The sequence below is a fragment of the Mustelus asterias genome, chromosome 16 (genome assembly GCF_964213995.1).
Source record: "Mustelus asterias chromosome 16, sMusAst1.hap1.1, whole genome shotgun sequence".
NCBI lineage: Eukaryota > Metazoa > Chordata > Chondrichthyes > Carcharhiniformes > Triakidae > Mustelus > Mustelus asterias.
The window spans coordinates 19,642,235-19,665,213 of NC_135816.1; the positions used below are offsets into that span (position 1 = coordinate 19,642,235).

Consider the following 22,979-nt stretch of genomic DNA (forward strand, 5'->3'; position numbering starts at 1 on the left):
CCTCCTCAGCTCCATGTTCAGCAACTCTGGCCTCTTGGGCACACCCCCCCACTTCTTTTGTCCATTATTGTCAGCCGTGCCTTCAGCTGTCTAGGGCTGAAAGCTCAGAATTCCCTCCTTAAACCCCTCTGCCTGTGGGTTGCACTTCCTGTAAGACAATACTGTTTAGTATTCTTAGAAAGGGGTCTTATTGTTAAAGTTCTTAGATCAGGCTACAATTGAACTAGAATACCATGCAGTTAAGGTACTTTCCAAATTGTAGGGGACGTTGATTCCATTTATCGAGTGTCTTTTGACAATAAAACCCCGAAAGGTTATTTAGCTCAAACCAGAAATATGTAACACCACAGAACAGACTTCATGCCTATTATACGCCATTCTAAAATGGTTAACAAGCTTCTAAACAACCATTTTGTGTCCTCCCAACAATCCATATCCATAGCCGAATTCCAAAAGCAATAAAATGAAGCCGTCACTAGATAAAAGTAAAACCTCTCGCAATGTACATTACATATTCCAAAATTACCTATATTAAGACTCATCCATCCATTTAAAAAATAAATTCCCAGTTTTTTTTGTGGGGGGAGGTGGTCTTCCCATATAATTGCCTGATCTGTGATGTTTAGGCAGTCTGCTTCACTGCCACTCGAAAGCTAGTTTTGGAGGCGGTCCTTGCCTTTTAGAAGAACTCAGAATTATAGCCGAGATCAGGAACTCATTCTCCTAATGCACACTGTACTACTAGCTATTTAAATAAAGATTAAAAAGGGATTTTCGTATCTGACTATATTGGATATTTTTATGAACACAAATAAAATGTCAACATTAAACATTTTCAGCAAAGGCCAGACACTGATAAACATTGCATACTTTTTTGCCCTTTGCCTTGTCCTTAATAATTGGTTCTGCATCCTGATTTTTTGCTGGTGTCTCTTCCTCTTCCTCCTCCTCTGGGAATTGAGGTGGGTTGCCAAACAACTCCAGCTCCCGCTTCAACTTGTCAGCACAGGCCTAATGCAGAGAAAGAAAGCCACTCATGAAATGGATTGGCTATTGAAGTGATATAACACCCAAAGCTTTGAATGTTGGTAAAGTTAAAATAAAACCACCAAGTGTTGGAAATGTAGAGGTAAATCAGATTCTGATAAAGGACTGTGGACTACATACTATCACGCTGCTGAATATTTCAGCATTTTTTTCATGGGTACCCAAGGCACTGCTTGCCAATCATGTTTGCTTCTATGTTAAAAGTTGCAATATTCTTACTGAAGTGATACCTCATTCCTGCCTTGGTGGGTGCAGCACCAAAAAGTTCCAAATGCAGGTTATAATTGTATCAAAGGATATTATAGAATCCCTACAGTGCAGAAGAAGACCATTATGCCCATCGAGTCTGCACCGACCACAATCCCACCCAGGTCCTAGCCCCATAACCCCACGCATTTACTCTAGCTAGTCCTCCTGACACAAAGCAGCAATTTAGCGTGGCCAATCCACCTAACCCGCACATCATTGGACTGTGGGAGGAAACCAGAGCACCCGGAGGAAACCCACGCAGACATAGGGAGAACGTGTAAACTCCACACAGCCAGTGACCCAAGCTAGGAATCGAACCCAGGTCCCTGGCGCTGTGAGGCAGCAATGCTAACCACTGTGCCACCATGTCGCCCATGCTTGCATTTCTCACATGGTTAGCTCCTAAATCAAATATTCCATCTGGTATGAGCATGAACTGAGCAGAGACCACCGCTTACAAGCCAAATCAGTTAGGATCACTGGGAAATTCTGGCCTATATAGCTCAGCAGAACAATTTGTCTGCCCACTGCATCAGCTTTGGAGTTCAAAACAAGGGTCTGTTTCCAGTTTTAAAATGCGTCCAGGATTTTCTGCCCCCCCCCCCCCCCACCCCCGTGGCGAGTCTTCCTATACTAAGGTTTTACAATTTGATGAACCCCAGGTTCAATCTATGGTCAGTGTTCAAATAACTAAGTCATTCTAAGCTGAGGAACTAGGCTCAGTGTTCCAAGCTAGTGATTGAGAGAAAGAAGAACCAACATGTCTCACCATTGCTGATAGAATTCCAGTGCCATGTGCAGGAAGCTCATGCGTTTGTGAATAATGAATAATAACTATAGGGCTGGGCCAAGCTATAAAACCAGCATCAGCTCAATGCTGAATGTCTTCATTTGTAGATGAAGAATGGTGAAATGGATCAGATAACTGCTGTCAGCGACTGCACAAGTCTTTATATATATATATATAATGGACTATGTGAAGAAAAGTGCATGTTCAAAAATAAATTGATTCCAGGTAGCTAAGTCTTGCGAGCAGAGCTTCAAACTCAAAATGCACTATTTTATTCTCTTGGCTGAATGGAATATCTGAGTACAATGCAATATGGTTGAACTTCATTCATCTTTAGTTTCACCTACTGCTCATGGTGTTCATTGCAAGCTGTCAATTCAAGTTTAATGTTTTTGGTATGACAACAAAAATTAAAAGTCAAACTATAAAAGCTATGAACCAATACTAAATAATCTAATTAAAAATGGAATGGTGAACACATACAGCTAAATGCTATCTGACCAGTTACCAGCGGTGTACCACAAGGATCAGTGCTGGGTCCTCTGCTATTTGTGATTTTTATGAATGACTTGGAGGAGGGGGCTGAAGGGTGGATCAGTAAATTTGCTGATGACACCAAGATTGGTGGAGTAGTGGATGAGGTGGAGGGCTGTTGTAGGCTGCAAAGAGACATTGATAGGATGCAGAGCTGGGCCAAAAAATGGCAGATGGAGTTTAACCCTGATAAGTGCGAGGTGATTCATTTTGGTAGGACAAATTTGAATGCGGATTACAGGGTCAAAGGTGCGGTTCTGAGGAATATGGAGGAACAGAGAGATCTTGGGGTTCATATCCACAGACCTCTGAAGGTTGCCACTCAAGTGGATAGAGCCGTGAAGAAGGCCTATAGTGTGCCAGCGTTTATTAACAGGGGGTTTGAGTTTAAGAGCCGTGGGGTTATGCTGCAACTGTACAGGACCTTGGTGAGACCACATTTGGAATATTGTGTGCAGTTCTGGTCACCTCACTATAAGAAAGATGTGGAAGCACTGGAAAGAGTGCAAAGGAGATTTACCAGGATGCTGCCTGGTTTGGAGGGTAGGTCTTATGAGGAAAGGTTGAGGGAGCCAGGGCTTTTCTCTTTCGAGCGGAGGAGGTTGAGAGGCGACTTAATAGAGGTTTATAAGATGATGAGGGGGATAGATAGAGTGACATTCAGAGACTATTTCCTCAGGTGGATGTAGCTGTTACTAGGGGGCCTAACTATAAGGTTCATGGTGGGAGATATAGGAGGGATGTCCGAGGTAGGTTCTTTACTCAGAGTGGTTGGGGTGTGGAATGGACTCCCTGCTGTGATAGTGGAGTCGGACACTTTAGGAACTTTCAAGTGGTTATTGGATAGGTGCACGGAGCACACCAGAATGATAGGGAATGGGATAGCTTGATCTTGGTTTCGGACAAAGCTCGGCACAACATCGTGGGCCGAAGGGCCTGTACTGTTCTATATTCTATAAATATAACTAACCTTGATTGGCATGCCAGTGCAATGCAATCCAAAAGGAAACAGACATCTTCTTCCCTTTAAACGTTGAAACCCTACAGAGAACTAGAAAAGGAGCAAAAGAGAAAGCAAATTACAATGGATATCCGGATGTACCCCGATCAAGCTGATGGTTAAAAATGGCCTGAGTGATCACAACACAAATGCAACTATACCTATCGGTAATGCTGTCAGCAAAATGTTGCACAATTAATAAACCGTGACCTCCCCTCTAACATTGCACAATGGGTTGCTGTACCAATCCCTACAACCACCCCCACCCACATGACTATTGGCATTTAAGTTGTTGAAGGAGATCAGAACCTGATCTTCACTGAGTTTTAGATTTATTCACAAAGTGAGAAATTACACAAGTATAGTTCCTAACTCTGTTAACTTGACAGTCCAGCTCATAATCACACACTTCCACCCCACCCTAATATTCTCAAATGCAAGCATCTCGAGGAAGTGAACTTGCTTTCAAATGGTTCAGGTATTTCCCACCACTGAAAACTGCAAGTGCATTGCCATTAACGTCTGTTCATTTCCCCATTATCCCAATCAGTACGTTGCAACAACTTTCCTGTCCCCATTTAAAATGTCCCACCTGCTGCAACCTTCCAGCCCTCAAACTTAACTCAAAAATAGTAGTGGGAAATACGATGAGCTTCCGACACCAAACTGAATTTAACATGGACTCTCAAAAGCTACACTGTTGTGACGATACTGCGCCTGTAAGAACTGAGAAGTAACTTGGTACTCGTTCCCAAACACACTCATTTAACAACCAATTTCACTCTTTCAATTTCTTGAAAAAATAAAGCACATAATACGAAGGTGTTCAAATGAAAAGTTATTTAATTACACTTGTAGATATTGGGAGCCAAGATTCCTCCTCGTATTCCCTGGTGCATCGGCAAATGCTGACTACATACAAATTTGCTTCATTCCATTTTTATGTATCCAGACACACAAAGGTGTGCCTGCCTTCTTAATCTTTTCTGTTTTACAGGGGAACTGTCACCGAAAAGTATTTGGTAACCATTTCCTTGTGTGGAGAGGAACAGGAGCCATGCATTAATTCTGCAGCAATAACATCACAAGGTGATACAGCGGCGTGCTTTCTATTTACATCGATGGAACATTGGTTTGAAACAAATAAAAAAGGTTTGCCAAAATTCTCACCATCAGTTTAAACAGAATATCTATCAGGAGGCCAATTGAAAATTATAAGATGAAACCATGATAATATGCAATCCCTCCAAGTAACAGACAGAGAGGAAGTAAATCATACCTCACATTTAGACAAGGAGAACGTGTGCCCAAGATGAAGTCGCCCATTCATGTATGGATAGGGAAAGGTTACAAAGTACTTTGGCTTACTGCAAAATATAAATTTGAAGAGCATAGAATTAGGAAAATGAATCTAAAATGGTGTCCCACTGGACTGCAGAGGGTGCAACATCTGGAAAACAACATGCCTTAAATCTTAGAAGACTTCAGGTATTACGTAACAGCAATGCTTCAAATGGTCCCAAAACCTTTTTCTGATCATTTTTGTGTCAGACAATGTGCCTCAATGTTGTCATCTTAGAATTCAAACCCAAACTCCTGATGTCAAGCTTGAATCTACAAATGGTGCCGACTGACCTATTGTGTGGCAGGAGCAGGCTGGTAGAGAACCTTTGTTTTCCAGATGTTTAGTCTGAGACCCATTCTCTCATACGCCTCAGTGAATACTTTGATGATGGTTTGTTGCTCGGTCTCCGAGTGTGTGCACTCACAGATGTCGTCTGCGTACTGCAGCTTGATGAAATAAGTTGGGGTGGTCTTGATTCGGAGGTTGAACAGTTTTCTGCTTATCTAAAGGTTTGCTCAACTCCAGCAGGGAGCTTCAAGGCGATGTTCCACAATCTCTCATGGCGGACAGGTTCTCGTCAAGAGTGCCTCTCTGCTGTATTTTAATATTTCAGCGGGGGATTCCATCTGTGTCCAAGCCTTGTTGTCAGATGGATTTTGCAAGATCAAAGAAGGCCATGTACAGAGATTGATGCTGCTCCCTGTACTTTTCCTGGATTTGTCACAGTGAAGATCATGTCCATTGTAACACTTGATGGGTGGAAACCGCATCGAGACTCAGGAAGGAGCTCTTCAGCCATTGGGAAGAGGCAGTTGAGGAGGATTCTTGCAATGGTCTTTCCCGTGGCAGAGAATTGGGAAATCACTCTAATTTCAGTCTCCTTTTTTGAAGCTGCTCACAAGTAAGGCATCTCTTCCTTCCAGACAAGAGTGATGAGGTTGTGGATTCTTGTCAAGAGTGCCTCTCTGCCGTATTTTAATATTTCAGTGGGGATTCCATCTGTGCCAGGGGCCATGTTTTTGGATGGTTTTTTCGACCTCACAGCAAGCTGGGGTTGCGCTGAGATGGTGGCGGGTAGTGTTTTGCAGGATGGTGTCAAGAGCACTTGCGTCAAAGGCTGTGTCTTGGTTGAAGAGGTCCTCGACGTTCTCTCTCCAGTGGGCGTTGGCTATCTCTCTGTCTTTGATGAGTGCCTCTCTGTTTTTGGCTCTCAGTGGGGTGGGTCACTGGGTACTTGGACCATAGATGGTTTTAATTGTGCTGAAAAGGCTGAGTACATTGTGGTTGTCGGCGAGTTGCTGAGTCTCCTGTGCTCTTTCCACCCACCATCTGTTCGTTAAGTCACGGGTTCTTTGTTGCAACTTGGTTTTCAGTTGTCTGTCGGTTTGTTTCCTCTCACTCGAGTTTTGGTGGAGCAGCCAGTTCAGGAACACCTTATGCCTGCGGTCAAGGATCATCACTACCATTACTTGAATTTCAACCCACTAACTCAGCATCATTGAACCAGCGACTTTCAGGTCAGTATGATATTGTCACGTCACATGATTAATTCAATGGTGTGTTGTTTTTAACTATTTGACTAGAGTGGAACACTAAAGTCAACAGGCAGCACATTCCCAGACTGTGCCAATGCAAATCTTATAGCAACCTTGAGGAAAGACTGGTCTGCAAATCAACTTTAGTTAGAATCATAGAATCTCTCCAGTGCAGAAGCAGGCCATTCAGCCCATCGAGTCTGCACCAACCACAATCCCATCCAGGCCCTATTCCCATAACCCCACATATTTACCCTGCTAATCCCCTGACACTAGGATCAATTTAGGATGGCCAATCAACCTAATCCGCACATCTTTGGAGTGTGGGAGGAATCCGGAGCACCCGGAGGAAACCCACACAGACACGGGGAGAATGTGCAAACTCCACACAGACAGTGACCCGAGGCCGGGAATCAAACCCGGGTCCCTGGTGCTGTGAGGCTGCAGTGCCAACCACTGTACCACTGCGTCAACCGCACTTTGAGGACCTCCTCAACCAAGCCACATACTTGCTCATTCTTTTTTTAAGCTCTTCCTGGGAAAATATCTTGCGTTGATCTGGCATCATTTGGCTAGATAGAGTCATTCAGATTTAAATGTCTGCAGCTTTTTCAAACAAAATCCTCAGCCAAGTTTTCCAAAGTATCTGCTCCATTGTACGGGAGAAATGATGCCTTTATATTATTTGTGGTGTATGTTATTATTTCCAATTCTCTGCAGCATGGTTAGAATGTATTTTGTCAGGCAGCACAGCTGATAACCTTTCCAGAGTTTAGTTCATGACACAAAATAAAAATGCTGGCTACAGTGCCTTTGCATTGCATAAAAAGCTATCAATAGTATCCTTCTTGGGCAGTACTGCAGTATCACACAATCTGGATGCTTCACAGAGTGGAGAATGTCAGTTAAAATATGAACGCGACACACCTCTAATAGATAGTATTGTGATTTTGTTTTAAATTAAGCCAGTTTGCACAATCCACACTCAGCCTGCTTCACTTCTCTTTTCATTAGGGAACATCTTGGAACGAGCACGCTTTGCACATTTTTAACACATGCACATTGCTGGAAAATTAGTGGCGGTGGGAGTTGTAATTGGTTGAGCCTGTTCTTATTTTAAACTCCAGCTTTAAAAATCATCATTTCTCAGAGAGTGCTGAAACATGACAATCAATGACGTTACCATCATAGAATCCCATGCCATCAACATACTGGGCTCATCAATGACTAGAAGCTCAACTGGACCAGTCACGTAAATGTCATGGCAACAAGACCTGGACAATATCCAGGCTTGGGATGGCAAGTAGCAAGTAACATTCATGTTGTACAAGTGCCAGGCAATGACCACCTCCAACAAGAGAAAATCTAATCATCGCCCCATGACATTACCATCACTGAATTCTTCACTATCATCGTCCTGGAGTTGACCATTGAGAAGAAACTGAACTGAACTAGCCATATAAATACAGTGGCTACAAGAGGTCAGAGGCTAGGAATCTTGTGGTGAGTAACTCACCTCCTGACACTCCAAGGACTATTTACCATCTACAAGGCATAAGTCAGGAATGTGTTGAAATACTGTCCACTTGCCTGGACGGGTGCAGCTCCAAACATGACACCATCCAGAACAAAGCAGCCTGCTTGATTGACAGTCCTTCCATAGATATTCACTCCTTCCACCACTGATGCACAGTCGAAGCAGTGTGTCCAAGATGCACAGCAGGAACACACCAAGGCTCCTTAGACAGCACCTCCCAAACCCATGACCGCTACCATCTAGAAGGTCTTTGGCAACAGATACCTGGGAACACCACAATCTGGAAGTTCCCATCCAAGCTACTGGCGATCCAGTCTTGGAAATACATCACTGTTCCTTGACTTGGCTGAGTCAAAATCCAAGAACCCTCCCTCCTTAGCAGCACTGTGGGTGTACCTGCACCACATGGACAGCAGAGATTAAGAAGGCAGCTCACCACTACCTTCCCAAAGGTAGTTAGAGGTGGGCTGACCTAGCTAGTGAAGCCCCCATCACTTGAATGAATCATTAAAAGCAAATCTTCTATGGGCAACAAGCATCTTCTTCCATGGCCAACTAAGGATGGACAATAAATGTCAATCTTACCAGTGAAGCCCATAACACAAAAATTAATTTAAAGGAAAACAGATCTGTATGAATCTGAATGAAATGATAATCAAAAATGAGATTGGTACTACTTACACCCGCCAATACGTTTTTAAAAAATCCTTAATCCAAAATCAAAAAGATATGAAACCTAGTGAAGTGGCTAGTGCAAATACCCACCGACATCAGTATTAACTTACCTACTCTCTGAACTCCCTGGCTCGACAGCATTTATTTCAAACAACTTATTTTCTTCCCATTTTTTGCAGATGCCCTTCTCAATACTCTTCAGATAATCAACCTTAGCTGTCCCCTTGCGTTCCTGTAAAGGTGAAAATTTAAAAGATATTAAATATAATTAGCTTTCCAAATTATCAATACAACAGATTTCTCAACAAGGCCCTATCTTGTAAGATGGATATAAAAAATTCTATAGCACTACTCAAGGAGCAGCAAGAAGATTCTCCTGATGTTTTGAATCACATTTATCCTTCATCTAATCATAGAATCCCTACAGTACACGAGGCAGCCATTTGGTCCATCGGGTCTGCACCGGCAACAATCCGACCCAGGCTCTATCCCCAAAACCCCACATATTTACCTGCTAATCCCTCTAATCTACGCATCCCAGGACACTAAGGGGCAATTTAGCATGGCCAATCAACCTAATCCGCACATCTTTGGACTGTGGGAGGAAACCCATGCAGACACGAGGAGAATGTGCAAACTCCACACAGTGACCCAAGCCGGGAATCGAACCCAGGTCCCCGGAGCTGTGAGGCAGCAGCGCTAACTATTGTGCCACCGTGCCGCCCACGGTGGCACTACTAATGTTAAGCATTGCTGAAAAATATACATGTTGAAGCTTTTCCTCTTGCACTCATCAAAACACTTCTCAAGAATACCTGTATGAGAGGAAAACAACAATATATCAGAAAAAAAATTCTGATTGAGGCTATTTGGTAATTTATCTCATTGCTGTGTCTGTGGAGTCTTGCTGAATGCAAACAGACTGCTCCATTAATCTGTGACAGCAATAACATTTCAAAAATACTTTAGCTGCTATGAAGAGCTTTGAGGTTTCTTGAGATTGTGAAAAGCACTATATAAATGTCTTTCATTTAAATTTCTGCACAGGATAAAAATATCATGAAGCAAATTCGCTTGGGAGGTGTAACACCATATGACCAGACATTGTTTTTGTGTCTCCCCATATTACAATCACCACTTTCTGTCTGTCCTCTCTTCCCAGCTCATTCTCAAAGCCTGTTATAGAATTGTTTACACTGTAAGAGTTTTAACAACACCAGGTTAACGTCCAACAGGTTTATTTGGTAGCAAATGCCATTAGCTTTCGGAGCGCTGCTCCTTCGTCAGATGAAGTGGAAATCTGCAGATTTGCACTCCATCTGACGAAGGAGTAGCGCTCCGAAAGCTAATGGCATTTGCTACCAAATAAACCTGTTGGACTTTAACCTGGTGTTATTAAAACTCTTACTGTATTTACCCCAGTCCAACGCCGGCATCTCCACATCATGACAGAATTGTTTCACAGTGATAGTTCCAACACCAACTTAAGGCATTAGACACTTAATCATGGCACTTCAACACTTATGTTACTGTTTGCTGTATTACTGTATTCGTTATTCCACTTCAAAGTAATTGTACGTGTTACATAATTGGACAGCAGAGACAAGATAAAGCAGTTCAGAAAAAGTTCACTGGACTCATTCCTGGGACGAAAGGGCTGTCATATGATGAACTGGTTAAGTCACACCCATTGGAGCTTAGAAGAATGAGAGTGATCTTATTGAAACCTATAAGATCCTTAGGGCACTTGATAGGGTGGATACCCAGATGATGTTTCCTCCTCTGGAGAGACTAAAACTAGGGGACACTGAGTTTTATTTTTAAACTGAGATGAGGCCATAGGATTTGTTGAATTTTCTTCCTCAAAACATAGTGGAGACTGAGTTTTTGAATTTATTCAAAGTGAGCTAGACAGATTTTTGTTAGACAAGAGAGTCAAGAGTTATGGGACAGACAAGAAAGTGGAGCTGAGATGGCCTACTCTTGTTCCTATGTTGTAAGCTGCTTTATTTGTCAGACATTAGTTGAAAGTGCAGTCAGATATGCAAACTCTGCAGCTACTGTGATACAAAACGTTCCTACAAATGTCAATTAGCTGAATGACCCATTAACCTTCATTGTGGAAGAGCAATGCTGGCCAGGACACAAAAAGCTCCCCTGCTGTTCTGCAAAGAGTGCCATCAGATCGTTAATGTTCAATTGCAAAACATCTCACTAAGGAACAGTACCTCTAACAATAATGCTCCATCATTACTACACTGAAGAAAAACCTAGAATACATGCTCAACTCCTGAGATTGAACCTACAATGTTGTGTACCAAGCTCATGGAATCAACTGAGCCAGAATGATGAAATGACTGAAAAATTCATATTTTCTTTCTTTTATATAGAAAACGGGAATAATGAAAGTCAGACCTCTGTCCCAAGCGCTCTGGGGTTGTCTAGCAGGAGATGGACAGCAGTGCCAGATCTTTCACAAATGGTTTAAAAGAAATAGAATTTATATAGTGCATTTCACCACTTCAGGATAACTCAAAGCATTCAACAGCCAATGAAGTACTTTCAAAGCACAGTGCCTGTTTCAATGTGGGAATCATGACATCAACCTTCTGCACAGCAAGCTCCCACCAACAGCAATGTGATCTGTTTTCATGACATTGATTGAGAGATGAACAAGAGCTGGGAAGGGGCAGATAACTCTCCTGTTCTTCTTCAGAATATCAAGAGCTTTTACATGTGCCCAAGAGATCAGACGAGCACAGTTTAACTGTTCATCTGACAGCCCAGCGCTCCCTCAGTGGCACACTGGATGGTCAACCTAGATTTCTGTGCTGAAGTCTCTGGCATGAGATTTCATAGAATCACGTGTGCGCAGGAGGAGGCCATTTGGCCAATTGTGCCTGCATCAGTTCTCCAACTGAGCATTATGATTTAGTATCATTCTCATGCCTTTTCCCGTATCCCATAAAACGTTTCTTTTTAAATAATCACCTAATGCCCTCTTGAATACCTCGACTGAACCTGTCTCCACTACACCTCCGGGCAGTGCATAACAGACTCAAAACACTCGTTGTGTGAAAAAGTTGTTCCTCACGTCACGTTTGCTTCTTTTGCAAATTGAAATTAGTGCCGTCTCATTTTTGATCCTTTTACAAGCAGGAACAGTTTCTCCCCATCTGCTCTGTCTAGCCCCCTCATAATTTTGAACATGTATCAAATCTACTCATAGCCGCCTTCTTTCCAAGGGGAACAATTTCTGCAATCTATCCTCATAACTGAAGTTTCTCCTATTGTAAATCTCCTCTGCACTTCCTCCAATGTGTTCACATCCTTCCTATAATGTGACACCCAGAACTGTACACAATTCTCCAGCTGAGGGCTAACTAGTGTCTTGTATAAGTTCAGTATATCTCCTTGCTCTTATACTCTATGCCCCTATTAATTAAAGCTCAGAATACTATATGCTTTAATTACTTTCCACTGTCCTGCCACCTTCAATTATCTATGCACATATACACCTTGGTCCTCTGCTCCTGCACTACTTTTAGAATTGTATTCCTTATGTTATAATGGCTGACCATGTTCTACCTATCAAAATGCATCACCTCACAGTTCTCCATACTGAACTTCATCTGCCACCAACACTAAATTCTGCATCCTCTCCTTTCCTTCACCCCTATGTACTTTATGAACGGTATGGTTTGTCTGTATAGCAAGCAAGAAACACTTTTCATTGTATTTCAATACGTGACAATAATAAATCAAATCAAACCTATCTGTCCACCCCACCAACTTGTTAACGTGCTTTTGAAGTTCTATACTGTTCTGCTCACAGTTTAAAATGCTTCTAAGTTTGGTGCCATCCGCAAACTTTTAATTTTTTTCCCTGTACACCAAGATCTTCGCAGTCATTCATATTTCTCATGAAAAGCAAAGGTCCCAACACTAACCCCTGGGGAACTTTGCCGAAACCTGCCTCAAGCCTGAAAAATATCCACTGACCATTACTCTGACGAAAGATCATCCTGACTCAAAACGTTGGCTCTATTTTCTCTCCACAGGTGCTGTCAGACCTGCTGAGATTTTCCAGCATTTTCTGTTTTTGCATTGACCATTACTCCCTGCTTCCAGTGAGAAGTCTCACAACACCAGGTCAAAGTCCAACAGGTTTATTTGGTAGCAAAAGCCACACAAGCTTTCGGAGCGCTGCCCCTTCATCAGGTGAGTGGCAACTCACCTGACAAAGGAGCAGCGCTCCGAAAGCTAGCAGCTTTTGCTACCAAATAAACCTGTTGGACTTTAACCTGGTGTTGTGAGACTTCTTACTGTGCCCATCCCAGTCCAACGCCGGCATCTCCACATCATGACTCCTATTATTCACCCAATTTTATATCCACGTTGCTTTTAACCCTTTTGTCTCTTCATCCCACAAGCTGCTAACGGGGGGGTGTTGGAGAGGCCGCTGCGGCTGACACCGGGCTCCATGTGTACCCCCTCCCCCTCCCCTCCTACCCTCTAATCACAGGGAATGCTCCTCTTGTGTGACCTGGCGACATGTCAATGCAAACTCCCCCACCCACCCCAGCGGCCTGTCACTCAGAGTGAGGAGCGGGGATTCTCACTCACTCCTGGCACAAACCCCCTCATACACAGGCCTCTATATAACAATGGAGAAGGGCTGTCACAGCAGCCGAGACACAATGCTGGCTGCGGCTCCAGGCGGCCGGCACTCACCGACATGTCGAAGCGTGCGCCAGATGCCCGGCTCCTCTCTGTCCGCCCGGCGCTGCCGAAAGCGCCTGCGCGGCGGCGGCGGCGTCGCCGAGCGGCATGCCGGGAGGCGTAGTTTGCTCTCCAGGCTTTAACCCTTCATCAGGCGGCCCGGGTCAAAGGCCGCGCCTACAAATCCCAGAACACCCCGCGGTCCGTCCGTCCCCCTCAACCCTTCCCCCGGCCCCCCACCACCTTCTCTCCCTTTCCCCTCCCTCCGAGCTCACCGGTAAGAAGTCCTCATCTGGACAAAAACCATTTCAGTCAGTTCGAGTAGTTACTGTTTACTGGTTGACGATCACTCTCTTTATCACAGCTTTCTGTACGAGGGAGTGTTCTGAGAGGGAGGTTTTGTGACAGTGTCGTAAAGCCACTCACTCCTGGCCAGCCATCACAATGCCTGGATCCAAGTTGGGGAGAGAGAGTCTGACACTTGGACTGAGAGATTATTTCATGAGGAGAAGTTGTGAATTGATTTATTAATCAGAGAAGAACTTGGAGATGGTACATGTGACAAGATTTTGAAGTCCACCAGATTAATATTGAATAATGCTAATTAATTAACATTACTACAGGTAAACACTGCTTGAATCCCACATCGTGAATTCAGGTCCAGCAGAATTGTCTCAGGGACTAATTTCAATTTTCTAGGTTGGCCAGAGAGGAATTTAACTGATTCTACCCTCCTTGCAGCCTCACTTTGGCCAGTGTTCTTAACTTTTTTTTTGCCTTCCATTTGTTTTTTGAGTGGGGTGGTGATATGATAAAGAAGGGGCAGGGATGTCAGCTGGAGACTTGTTGGGTGGAAAAATTAGCATCCGGAGTTAATGTGTTGGTTTCATGTCGCCATTCCTCCCACCAGCAATTTCCCTCTTGACAGGAGAAGGTGGGACTTGACAACCTACCAATTTTGGGAACGAGGCCAATTAATCTTGACAGCGAGCTCACTGTCCGTTCTTGAATTTGTTGAGGCTGCACAAATTGCCTGCCGGATCAAGGACTGATCAGGTGCCTGTAGGTGGCAACACAGTAGAGTGGCAGTCATGACTGTATCATCAACTTAGGTAGGCTTTGAATAGATAGCTGCTCGATGGCTGGTACAGACATGATGGGCCGAAGGGCCTCTTTCCATGCTGTAAATCTCTGATCTACAAAAGGGAGCACTGCTGAAAGGGCCACTCAGCCATTGGTACACAGGTGCCATCAGTTGTCTGGAGGTTGCAGGGAGAGTGGTTTGTATGCATTTGGTCAGTGACCCCTGTAGCATAATGGGGACAAAAGAGGAAGGATCTCAGACGTCATTAGGAGTGCTGCTGAGTGGAAGTAAGGCAATAGCTGGTAATGGGTGCACAATTCTCAGAATGATGGGTCCGGTGGTGATGAGCAGCAGCAGAGCTAAAGATCATAGGATCCTTACAGTATAGAAGGAGGCCAGTCAGCCTATCGAGTCTGCATGGACAACAATCCCACCTAGGCCCATCCCCGTAACCCCACTCACTCACCCCACTAATCCCCCTAACACCAAGGGGCAATTTTTGAAGCTAATAAATACTAACAGAATGATTGTACAGTATAACAAAATCATGTTCGACATGATTTTAATCCCTAGCTAAAAATTGGTAAAGGAATGATCCAAATGTTATAAATGTGTTTAATGTTGAATATATCCAGACAGAGTTGTTCTAAAGTTTGACACATTTTGTTTTTAAAGTTATGTAACTGCTGTATGTAGTTTCTGTATAATTTTATATTGATATTACCAGATCTTTTAGCATTTGTCATAATGCCACATTTTAAACCTGTTTTTACTTTTCAAGTCATGTCAGTTCATTTTGATGAAAGAAGTGGTACCGTGCGCTGCAAGACCCCATGGGGAGAATGGTATCAGACCATGGAAGAAGTTTTCATTGATGTCCAGGTTCCAGTTGGAACATCTGCAAAAGAAATCAAATGTAGTTTGGGGAGTAAAGATGTAGCGTTGTTCGTCAAGGGGAAAGAGATACTGAAGGTAAACAGATCCCTTATCTCTCCTTATACTTAAATTTTAATAATGTCACAAGTAGGCTTACATTAACACTGCAATGAAGTTGCTGTGAAAATCCTCTAGTCCCAACACTCCGGCACTTGCTCGGGTACACTGAGGGAGAATTTAGCATGACCAATGCACTTGACCAGTATGTATTTCGGACTGTGGGAGGAAACTGGAGTACCCGGAGGAAACCAACGGAGACAAGGGGAGAATGTGCAGACTGTGCACAGACAGTGAGCCAACCCGGGAATTGAACCAAGAGCCCTGGCACTGTGAGGCAGCAGTGCTAACCACTGTGCCACCGTGTCGCTTTTTTTGGTTTGAAAATCTAACCTAGTTGATGCATTTCATTTTTAAATGAACACATTTGTGTCAGTTTAAATCGGTTTGTTACCTCACTTTTCGAATAATAGGTCTGACATAATTTCTCCCTACTCTTAATATGGAGATAAGATGTATATGTGAGGTGATATGTAAGGCTTTAAATTGACGACCTGATATTTAAACAGGATAACAAAATCTAAATTCTAAAAAAATGAAACATTTTTCTCTGCAGATTCTGGCATGCATGCTTTGTATTTCCAAACATATGTTGTTACCTTAAAATACTAATTTTTTTCCCAACTCTCACCTCATTTTGGGAAGCATCAATTGTTCACAAAAATTTTCATTTTAACTCTAGCAATGATCCTGAGCTCTGTTCTGTTTTAGACTTGGTAAAAGATGGTAACCACACAGGCTAAATATTGAGTATGATTCCTTATATGATTAGACTTTGGGCGGCATGGTGGCACGGTGGTTAGCATTGGTGCCTCACAGCACCAGGGACCAGAGTTCAATTCCAGCCTCGGGTGACTGTCTGTACAGAGTTTGCACATTCTTCCCATGCCTGCGTTTCCTCCGGGTGCTCCGTTTTCCTCCCACAGTCCAAAGATGTGCAGGTGAGCTTGATTGGACATTCTGAGTTGCCCCTTAGTAAGAAGTTTAACAACACCAGGTTAAAGTCCAACAGGTTTATTTGGTAGCAAAAGCCACACAAGCTTTCGAGGCTCTGAGCCCCTTCTTCAGGTGAGTGGGAATTCTGTTCACAAACAGAACTTAGAAGACACAGACTCAATTTACATGAATAATGGTTGGAATGCGAATAGTTACAACTAATCCAGTCTTTAAGAAACAAAACAATGGGAGTGGAGAGAGCATCAAGACAGGCTAAAAAGATGTGTATTGTCTCCAGACAAGACAGCCAGTGAAACTCTGCAGGTCCACGCAACTGTGGGAGTTACAAATAGTGTGACATAAATTCTGATTCTAGGATCGCATGATAAAGACTCAGGAGGAAAAAAGCAGAAATATTTATGTGAAATAGTGTGACATAAACCCAATATCCCGGTTGAGGCATCATTGCCCCTTAGTGTCAGGGGATTAGCAGGATAACTACATGGGGATACGGGGATAGGGCCTGTTTGGGATGGTTGTCAGTGCAGGCTCGATGGGCAGAATGGCCTCCTTCTGCACTGTAGGGATTCTACGATTCTTTGATGTATAGAAAAACCGAGTAATCCTTTAAAGTATATGTTGGAATAAGTACAGAATGTGGATTGTTATGGTGCTTGCATCTAAACTATAGAGTGCTATTCTATGTGCATATAAAGGAAAAAATGGCAATCACAAAGTGTTTCATGTTCTCCTGAACATCTCCAAATGTTTCATAACTGGTTGTAAAGTGTTACCACTGATAGCACCTCTGTCAATGCAACAAATCTGAATACTGCATTGAAATGGTGGATTATGTGTTAAAGTCCCAGACTAGGACTTGAACTGCTGTCATCGAGTTAAAATTACACTAGATGTAAAATTAAAAATAAAGAAATTCTAGTAAATTAAATAATTTTGTGCGGCACGCTGGATTGTCAGAGGTGAATCCCATTTGATTTTCAGGGCAAACTCTATGATTCTACCGTCTCTGATGAAGGAACCTGGACACTAGGTAGGGAACAATCTTAAGATGTTACCTTCACAAGTAGTGAGCTTTTCTTTATGCCTTTTTCTGTTTTTGGCGTTTCAGTATGAGAACTGGGGGTACCCCTCCAGTCTGTCTTTAGGCAAAATATTTTTTGAAGGACAAAAGAAATAAGGGAATTTTAAAAATATAATTTTCAACTATTATTTTCTTCCATCTCCAAAAAAATGTGTTTTCTGACAGAGGATAAGAAACAGGTGTGTATTATTCTGAGGAAAAGCAACCGAGAAGCTGGGAATTGCTGGCCTTCGTTGCTGGAAGGACAGTATAATGCTGATCCCTTGCTGAAAGATGAAATGCAGAAGAAACTTACACTAGAAAGATTCCAAAGGGAGGTAAGTAGTGGTACATGTTGTATATTTGTATCTTGAATATATGCAAAGATGACTCTAGTTTCTATGATTGCAACATGCTATGTTCACAGTGCTTAGAAATATCTATCTCACACCTCTAGGTTTAGCTTCCAGCTATTTTACAGTTTTGCAGAGGTGGACTTAGACTTTTAGGGGCTTCGCACTCTGCCTCTGTGTTGGGCTTCCACATGTTGTCACTGCACCCCTTCCCGCTGGTGACATATCGCTCCAAACCCAATGGCATGAAACCCGCTCACCAGTGATGACAAGCCCTGCCTGAAATGACATCAAGCTTTTTTCACTCCCTCTGCTTAAGTGCGGCACGGTAGCACAGTGGTTAGCGCTGCTGCTTCACAGCTCGAGGGACCTGGGTTCGATTCCCGGCTTGGGTCACTGTCTGTGTGGAGATTGCACATTCTCCTCGTGTCTGCGTGGGTTTCCTCCGGGTGCTCCGGTTTCTCCCACAGTCCAAAGATGTGCGGGTTAGGTTGATTGGCCATGCTAAAAATTGCCCTTAGTATTGTGAGATTCGTAGGTTAGAGGGATTTGTGGGTAAATATGTAGGGATATGGGGGTAGGGCCTGGGTGGGATTGTGGTCGGCACAGACTCAATGGGCCGAATGGCCTCTTTCTGTACAGTATGGTTTCTATGATTTCTATGAAGCCCCACCCCCAAATGACATAATTGTCCTGACCACGCCTACTTTCAGCCCACACCATGTCAGCCAAAAAATACAGACAGGTACACGCATCGCTGCTTCAATGGTTTTTAACTTCTGAAAACAAACCTGCAATTGATGAGTTCAAATCTATAATGCAAGCCACAGGAACCCAAAAAAGTACAAGTATGGGCGGCACGGTGGCACAGAGGTTAGCACTGCTGCCTCACAGCACCAGGGACACGGGTTCAATTCCTGGCCTGAGTCACTGTCTGTGTGGAGTCTGCGCACTCTCCTCATGTTTGCATGGGTTTCCTCCGGGTGCTCCGGTTTCCTCCCACAGTCCGAAAGACGTGCTGGTTAGGTGCATTGGCCTTGCTAAATTCTCCCTCAGTGTACCCGAACAGGCGCCGGAGTGTGGTGACCAGGGGATTTTCACAGTAACTTCATTGCAGTTAATGACTCGAATAAATAAACTTTAAACTTACAAAGCACTGGAGCAGTGAGCAGTGTAACTTATGAAAATAAGCCTGTAACTGATGAATTCAAATTCAAATCCACAATGCAAGCTGCAAAAATAATGCACAAATGACAAAGCGAGAGTAGCTCTTGGGCCCCGAGGCTCCACACATGCAGCAAAGCCTGGGCCCCGCAAAAGGCTCAGACTGGGCTCGGCTGGGTAGAAATCATTGATCTGCCCTAGTTGGCTCCGGAAAGCGGTGAATTAGCAGCACGGACAGGCCAGGATCGCACAGCAGAAGCCCCACCCTAAGCGGTCTCCACCAGTCAGAACCCATTATTACACTGCACTGGTTGCTGCTGAGCCTATCAGCAAATTCAGAGCTCTCTGGCTCTAATTTGTGCCGCAAAGCCACCAGCCAGCATTCGCTCTCCACCACAGGAGCCCTGTGCCTGAGCAGGATGTGTTTCATTGTAAGCCTGCCTCTGCTTCTTTGTTTACTCTGAGTCCACACCCAGGCTTAATCAATCAAGTACAGTGAAAGTCAATAGTAAACAGACTCACATAATCAAACACAGAAGAATTGAATGCTTCAGTACCTTTTAAAATAAAGCTCTTTGGTTGGGTAATCATCACATTACAACTGCATCTGTTCCATTGTTTAGGATTTGAAGGCAATCTGATGAGAAGAAGATGTAAAGCAGTAAGTTAATAACAGAAGATACTAACTACAAAAGTTTCTGATGGCCAAAGAGTTAAACTTAGAGTCATAGAGGTTTGCAGCATGAAAACAGGCCCTTCGGCCCAACTTGTCCATGCTGCCATTTTTTTTTTAAAAACCCCTAAGCTAATCCCAATTGCCCGCATTTGGCCCGTATCCCTCTATACCCATCATACCCATGTAACTATCTAAATGCTTTTTAAAAGACAAAATTGTACCCGCCTCTACTACGACCTCTGGCAGCTTGTTCAAGACACACACCACCCTCTGTGTGAAAGAATTGCCCCTTTGGACACTTTTATATCTCTCCCCTCTCACCTTAAACCTATGCCCTCTAGTTTTAGACTCCCCTACCTTTGGGAAAAGATATTGACTATCTAGCTGATCTGTGCCCCTCATTATTTTATAGACCTCTATAAGATCATCCCTCAGCCTCCTCTGCTCCAGAGAAAAAAGTCCCAGTCTATCCAGCCTCTCCTTATAACTCAATCCATCAAGTCCCGGTAGCATCCTAGTAAATCTTTTCTGCACTCTTTCTAGTTTAATAATATCCTTTCTATAATAGGGTGACCAGAATTGCACACAGTATTCCAAGTGTGGCCTTACCAATGTCTTGTACAACTTCAACAAGACATTCCAACTTGCCTCAGAAAATAGTTGGGAATGTCAGCAGCTTAATAATTAGACAAACTGTTTTTGCAATTTTAAAATTTCACTTATTACACCCATTGTTTTCTGTCAATATGTCCTAATCCATGGAGCATGATTTCACTTTGTCAATTCTTCTGGAAGTGCACTAAAACGTGGAAATTATCCTTTATTTTTTGGGAGTAGGTTGCAATACTAAGAATTGACAGTATTAAAACTTTAAGTTGCCTGAGTGGCTGTGGTCAATAGCCTACTAACAGTGACAACACTCAAAGTGAAGAATGGCCAAGAATGACTGAAATACCACAGGCGGCGTTCCCACTTTACCTGCTTTATCCTCTTCTATGTATTAGCTTATGTTCTGCATTATTCTCTCAGTAAATTGACAGTGCTATGGTGAGGAGGAAATGTTGGCAAGATGGAACTTGCTATTGTTGGGGAGCAGAATTACTCTGAAGGCAAAGATGTCAAAATTGATCACTTGACTGCCCCTTCCAGTCAGGTAGTGAGACATTGAGTGGGAAGGTGTGAGGCAGACGTGTGCCTCACATCCTGCGGATATGGTATTTCAGAAACATGAAGGGGATAACTTTGAGACACAAAATATACTTTGTGGAACTGGAATCTTTGATAATGAGGATGAGGCTTAAAGCAACAATATAGCAAGGCAAATAATGAAAGAGGTCACAAAGCTGAAATTTTGCTTCACTTTGCAACTCCTGGTATCCGACCCCCAACCGGCCCTTCTTCAACTGGGAAACCTTTTAATTCCTTCTATGAATTGGAAACTTACATCATTGTCATTGTGACAAAGAGAGATGTCTCTGGAGGTCATATTGGAAACCGTGAAGATTATTCTTGTTTGAAAATCATAAGCATTTAGAAACTTAAACACTGTAATGGGCTTTGACTTTCTTCCTATGCAGCATCCTGGCTTTGACTTCAGTGGGGCTGACATTTCTGGAAACTATGCTGGTGGAGGTCCAGATTTCTCAAATTTGGGAAAGTGAAGAAGATTCAGTGACTGAGTTGCTCCTACAGGGTATTACTGGAGTTTGAGAAGAATAGTGCCGAAGACAAGTTGTTGAAGTGAGTGAAGAACTTAATGACCTGCTGGCAAAATAAGAGCAAGTTCATGAAGCACCCCGTTATTGGTAACCCAGGAATTTGTGTTGAGGAAGAAATATGCCACGAGTTTTGAACTGCTACAAATTGCTGGACAATTTGAAATGCACCACCTTGCAATCAAACTTGCCATTTCGGGTTAGAGCAGCTGTTTCATGTTGTAAGACCCCTGTTAAATGGATGATTAATAGTCCTGACATGCCTCTCAACCCCGGAAACTCAAAGATAACAACACTGGAGTCTTACTCTGATGAGTATTAAATTGTCCTAAGTGGCTTGTGAAATTATTTTTTTGAAGTCTTTTGTTTCTCATTTGTCTCTTTCCTTTCTCCCAATCCAATTGTTATTTCCATTTTTCCCTTCCTGCATCTAACTCAAATATCCTTCTCCGTCATTCACTGTTTCTCTCGCCTCTGAATTAGGACAGAATGAACCAGATCTAGCAAAAACACTCCAATTTATAAAGAGGCGCATACAAAATAAAAATTGATCTTTAAAAAAAATTAAAGAAAGGTAATTCAATTCAGAATATCATCTGCAGTCTCAATAATGCAGTCATCGCAGTGCTCACTGATCAGGGAAGGACTGACGTGTACTGGTGGAAACTGTATTCTTCTTCTCCAGGGACATCCAGGTGCAGAAGATTTGATTTATTATTGTCACATGTATTAGTATACAGTGAAAAGTATAGTTTCTTGCATGCTATACAGAAAGCATACCATTCATAGAGAAGGAAACGAGAGAGTGCAGAATATAGCGTTACAATCATAGCTAGGGTGTAGAGAAAGATCAACTTAATGCGAGGTGAGTCCATTCAAAAGTCTGACAGCAGCAGGGAAGAAGCTGTTCTTGACTCGGTCGGTACGTGACCTCAGACTTTTGTATCTTTTTCCCGACGTAAGAAGGTGGAAGAGAGTATGTCCGGGGTGCACGGGGTCAATTATGCTTTTCTGAGACAGTGGGAGTGTAGACAAAGTCAATGGATGGGAGGCTGGTTTGCGTAATGGATTGGGCCACATTCACGACCTTTTGTAAGTTATGGGAGACAGGCAGATAGGTAAAATTATCCCCTCACCCCCACCCCCCGTCACCCCACTTTGTTTACTGACCCTGTGAGGAGATGCGCTCTTGGTCATGTCGTTTACCACAGTGCTGACACTAAAAGAATTGGAGACGAAGGTTGTGAAAAATGCAACTCATGCTGCTCGCCCCAAGATGCCTGTGGCCAGCCATAGCTAGGTGAGCTTTAAAATGAATTTTACTACTTCAACAATAAAATTCTGCACAAGTTGGTTACTTGGTTATGATTCTTATAGTTTAGAAGCACACGGCAGAATTAAAAGCGAGACCTTCTTGAAATCTTGCAGCAATAATTTGATTTGTTCTGATTTAGATTGAACTGAACAATTGCCTGAAAGTTCTGAAATCACACCTGGAAATGCTCGGGTCAGGCAGCAGCTGCCGAGAGAAATTTAGTTAACA

The 22,979-nt window shown here is 43.1% G+C and overlaps 2 protein-coding genes across 8 annotated transcripts in view; one reads left to right on the top strand and one right to left on the bottom strand.

Annotated features, from left to right (window-relative positions):
* The window catches only part of lars1b (leucyl-tRNA synthetase 1b), a 53,935-nt gene extending 40,420 nt beyond the window's left edge, over positions 1 to 13,515 (bottom strand). The window contains exons 1-5 of the mRNA XM_078230731.1: positions 13,447 to 13,515; positions 8,823 to 8,944; positions 4,900 to 4,987; positions 3,591 to 3,671; positions 871 to 1,011 (exon numbers count right to left, since the gene is read on the bottom strand). Coding sequence (XP_078086857.1) covers positions 871 to 1,011; positions 3,591 to 3,671; positions 4,900 to 4,987; positions 8,823 to 8,944; positions 13,447 to 13,452 — 438 coding nt within the window. The 5' untranslated portion in view covers positions 13,453 to 13,515. The remainder of the gene's footprint in view (positions 1 to 870; positions 1,012 to 3,590; positions 3,672 to 4,899; positions 4,988 to 8,822; positions 8,945 to 13,446) is intronic.
* Positions 13,516 to 13,592: 77 nt separating this feature from the next.
* On the top strand, positions 13,593 to 21,784 carry nudcd2 (NudC domain containing 2). Of its 7 annotated transcripts, none has more exons than XM_078230738.1 (6): positions 13,593 to 13,711; positions 15,300 to 15,490; positions 17,450 to 17,498; positions 17,715 to 17,866; positions 19,669 to 19,706; positions 21,299 to 21,784. In XM_078230738.1, the coding sequence occupies exons 2-5, from the start codon at positions 15,302 to 15,304 to the stop codon at positions 19,684 to 19,686; spliced, it is 408 nt and encodes a 135-aa protein (XP_078086864.1). In that variant the 5' UTR covers positions 13,593 to 13,711; positions 15,300 to 15,301; the 3' UTR covers positions 19,687 to 19,706; positions 21,299 to 21,784. The 7 variants fall into 7 exon arrangements, with proteins under 7 accessions (XP_078086864.1, XP_078086863.1, XP_078086869.1 ...); XM_078230743.1 differs by having other exon boundaries at positions 13,700 to 13,986; XM_078230742.1 differs by lacking the exon at positions 13,593 to 13,711 and adding an exon at positions 13,859 to 14,057.
* Positions 21,785 to 22,979: the final 1,195 nt, after the last annotated feature.

What these genes read in the sequence shown, in the direction of transcription:
- nudcd2 (XM_078230737.1), top strand. Translation starts at nt 15,302, where the DNA reads ATGTCAGTTCATTTTGATGAAAGAAGTGGTACCGTGCGCTGCAAGACC. An exon ending in AGGGGAAAGAGATACTGAAG is followed by an intron (nt 15,491 to 17,449) that starts GTAAACAGATCC and finishes TTTGATTTTCAG; the next exon opens with GGCAAACTCTATGATTCTAC. An exon ending in TGAAGGAACCTGGACACTAG is followed by an intron (nt 17,499 to 17,714) that starts GTAGGGAACAAT and finishes GTTTTCTGACAG; the next exon opens with AGGATAAGAAACAGGTGTGT.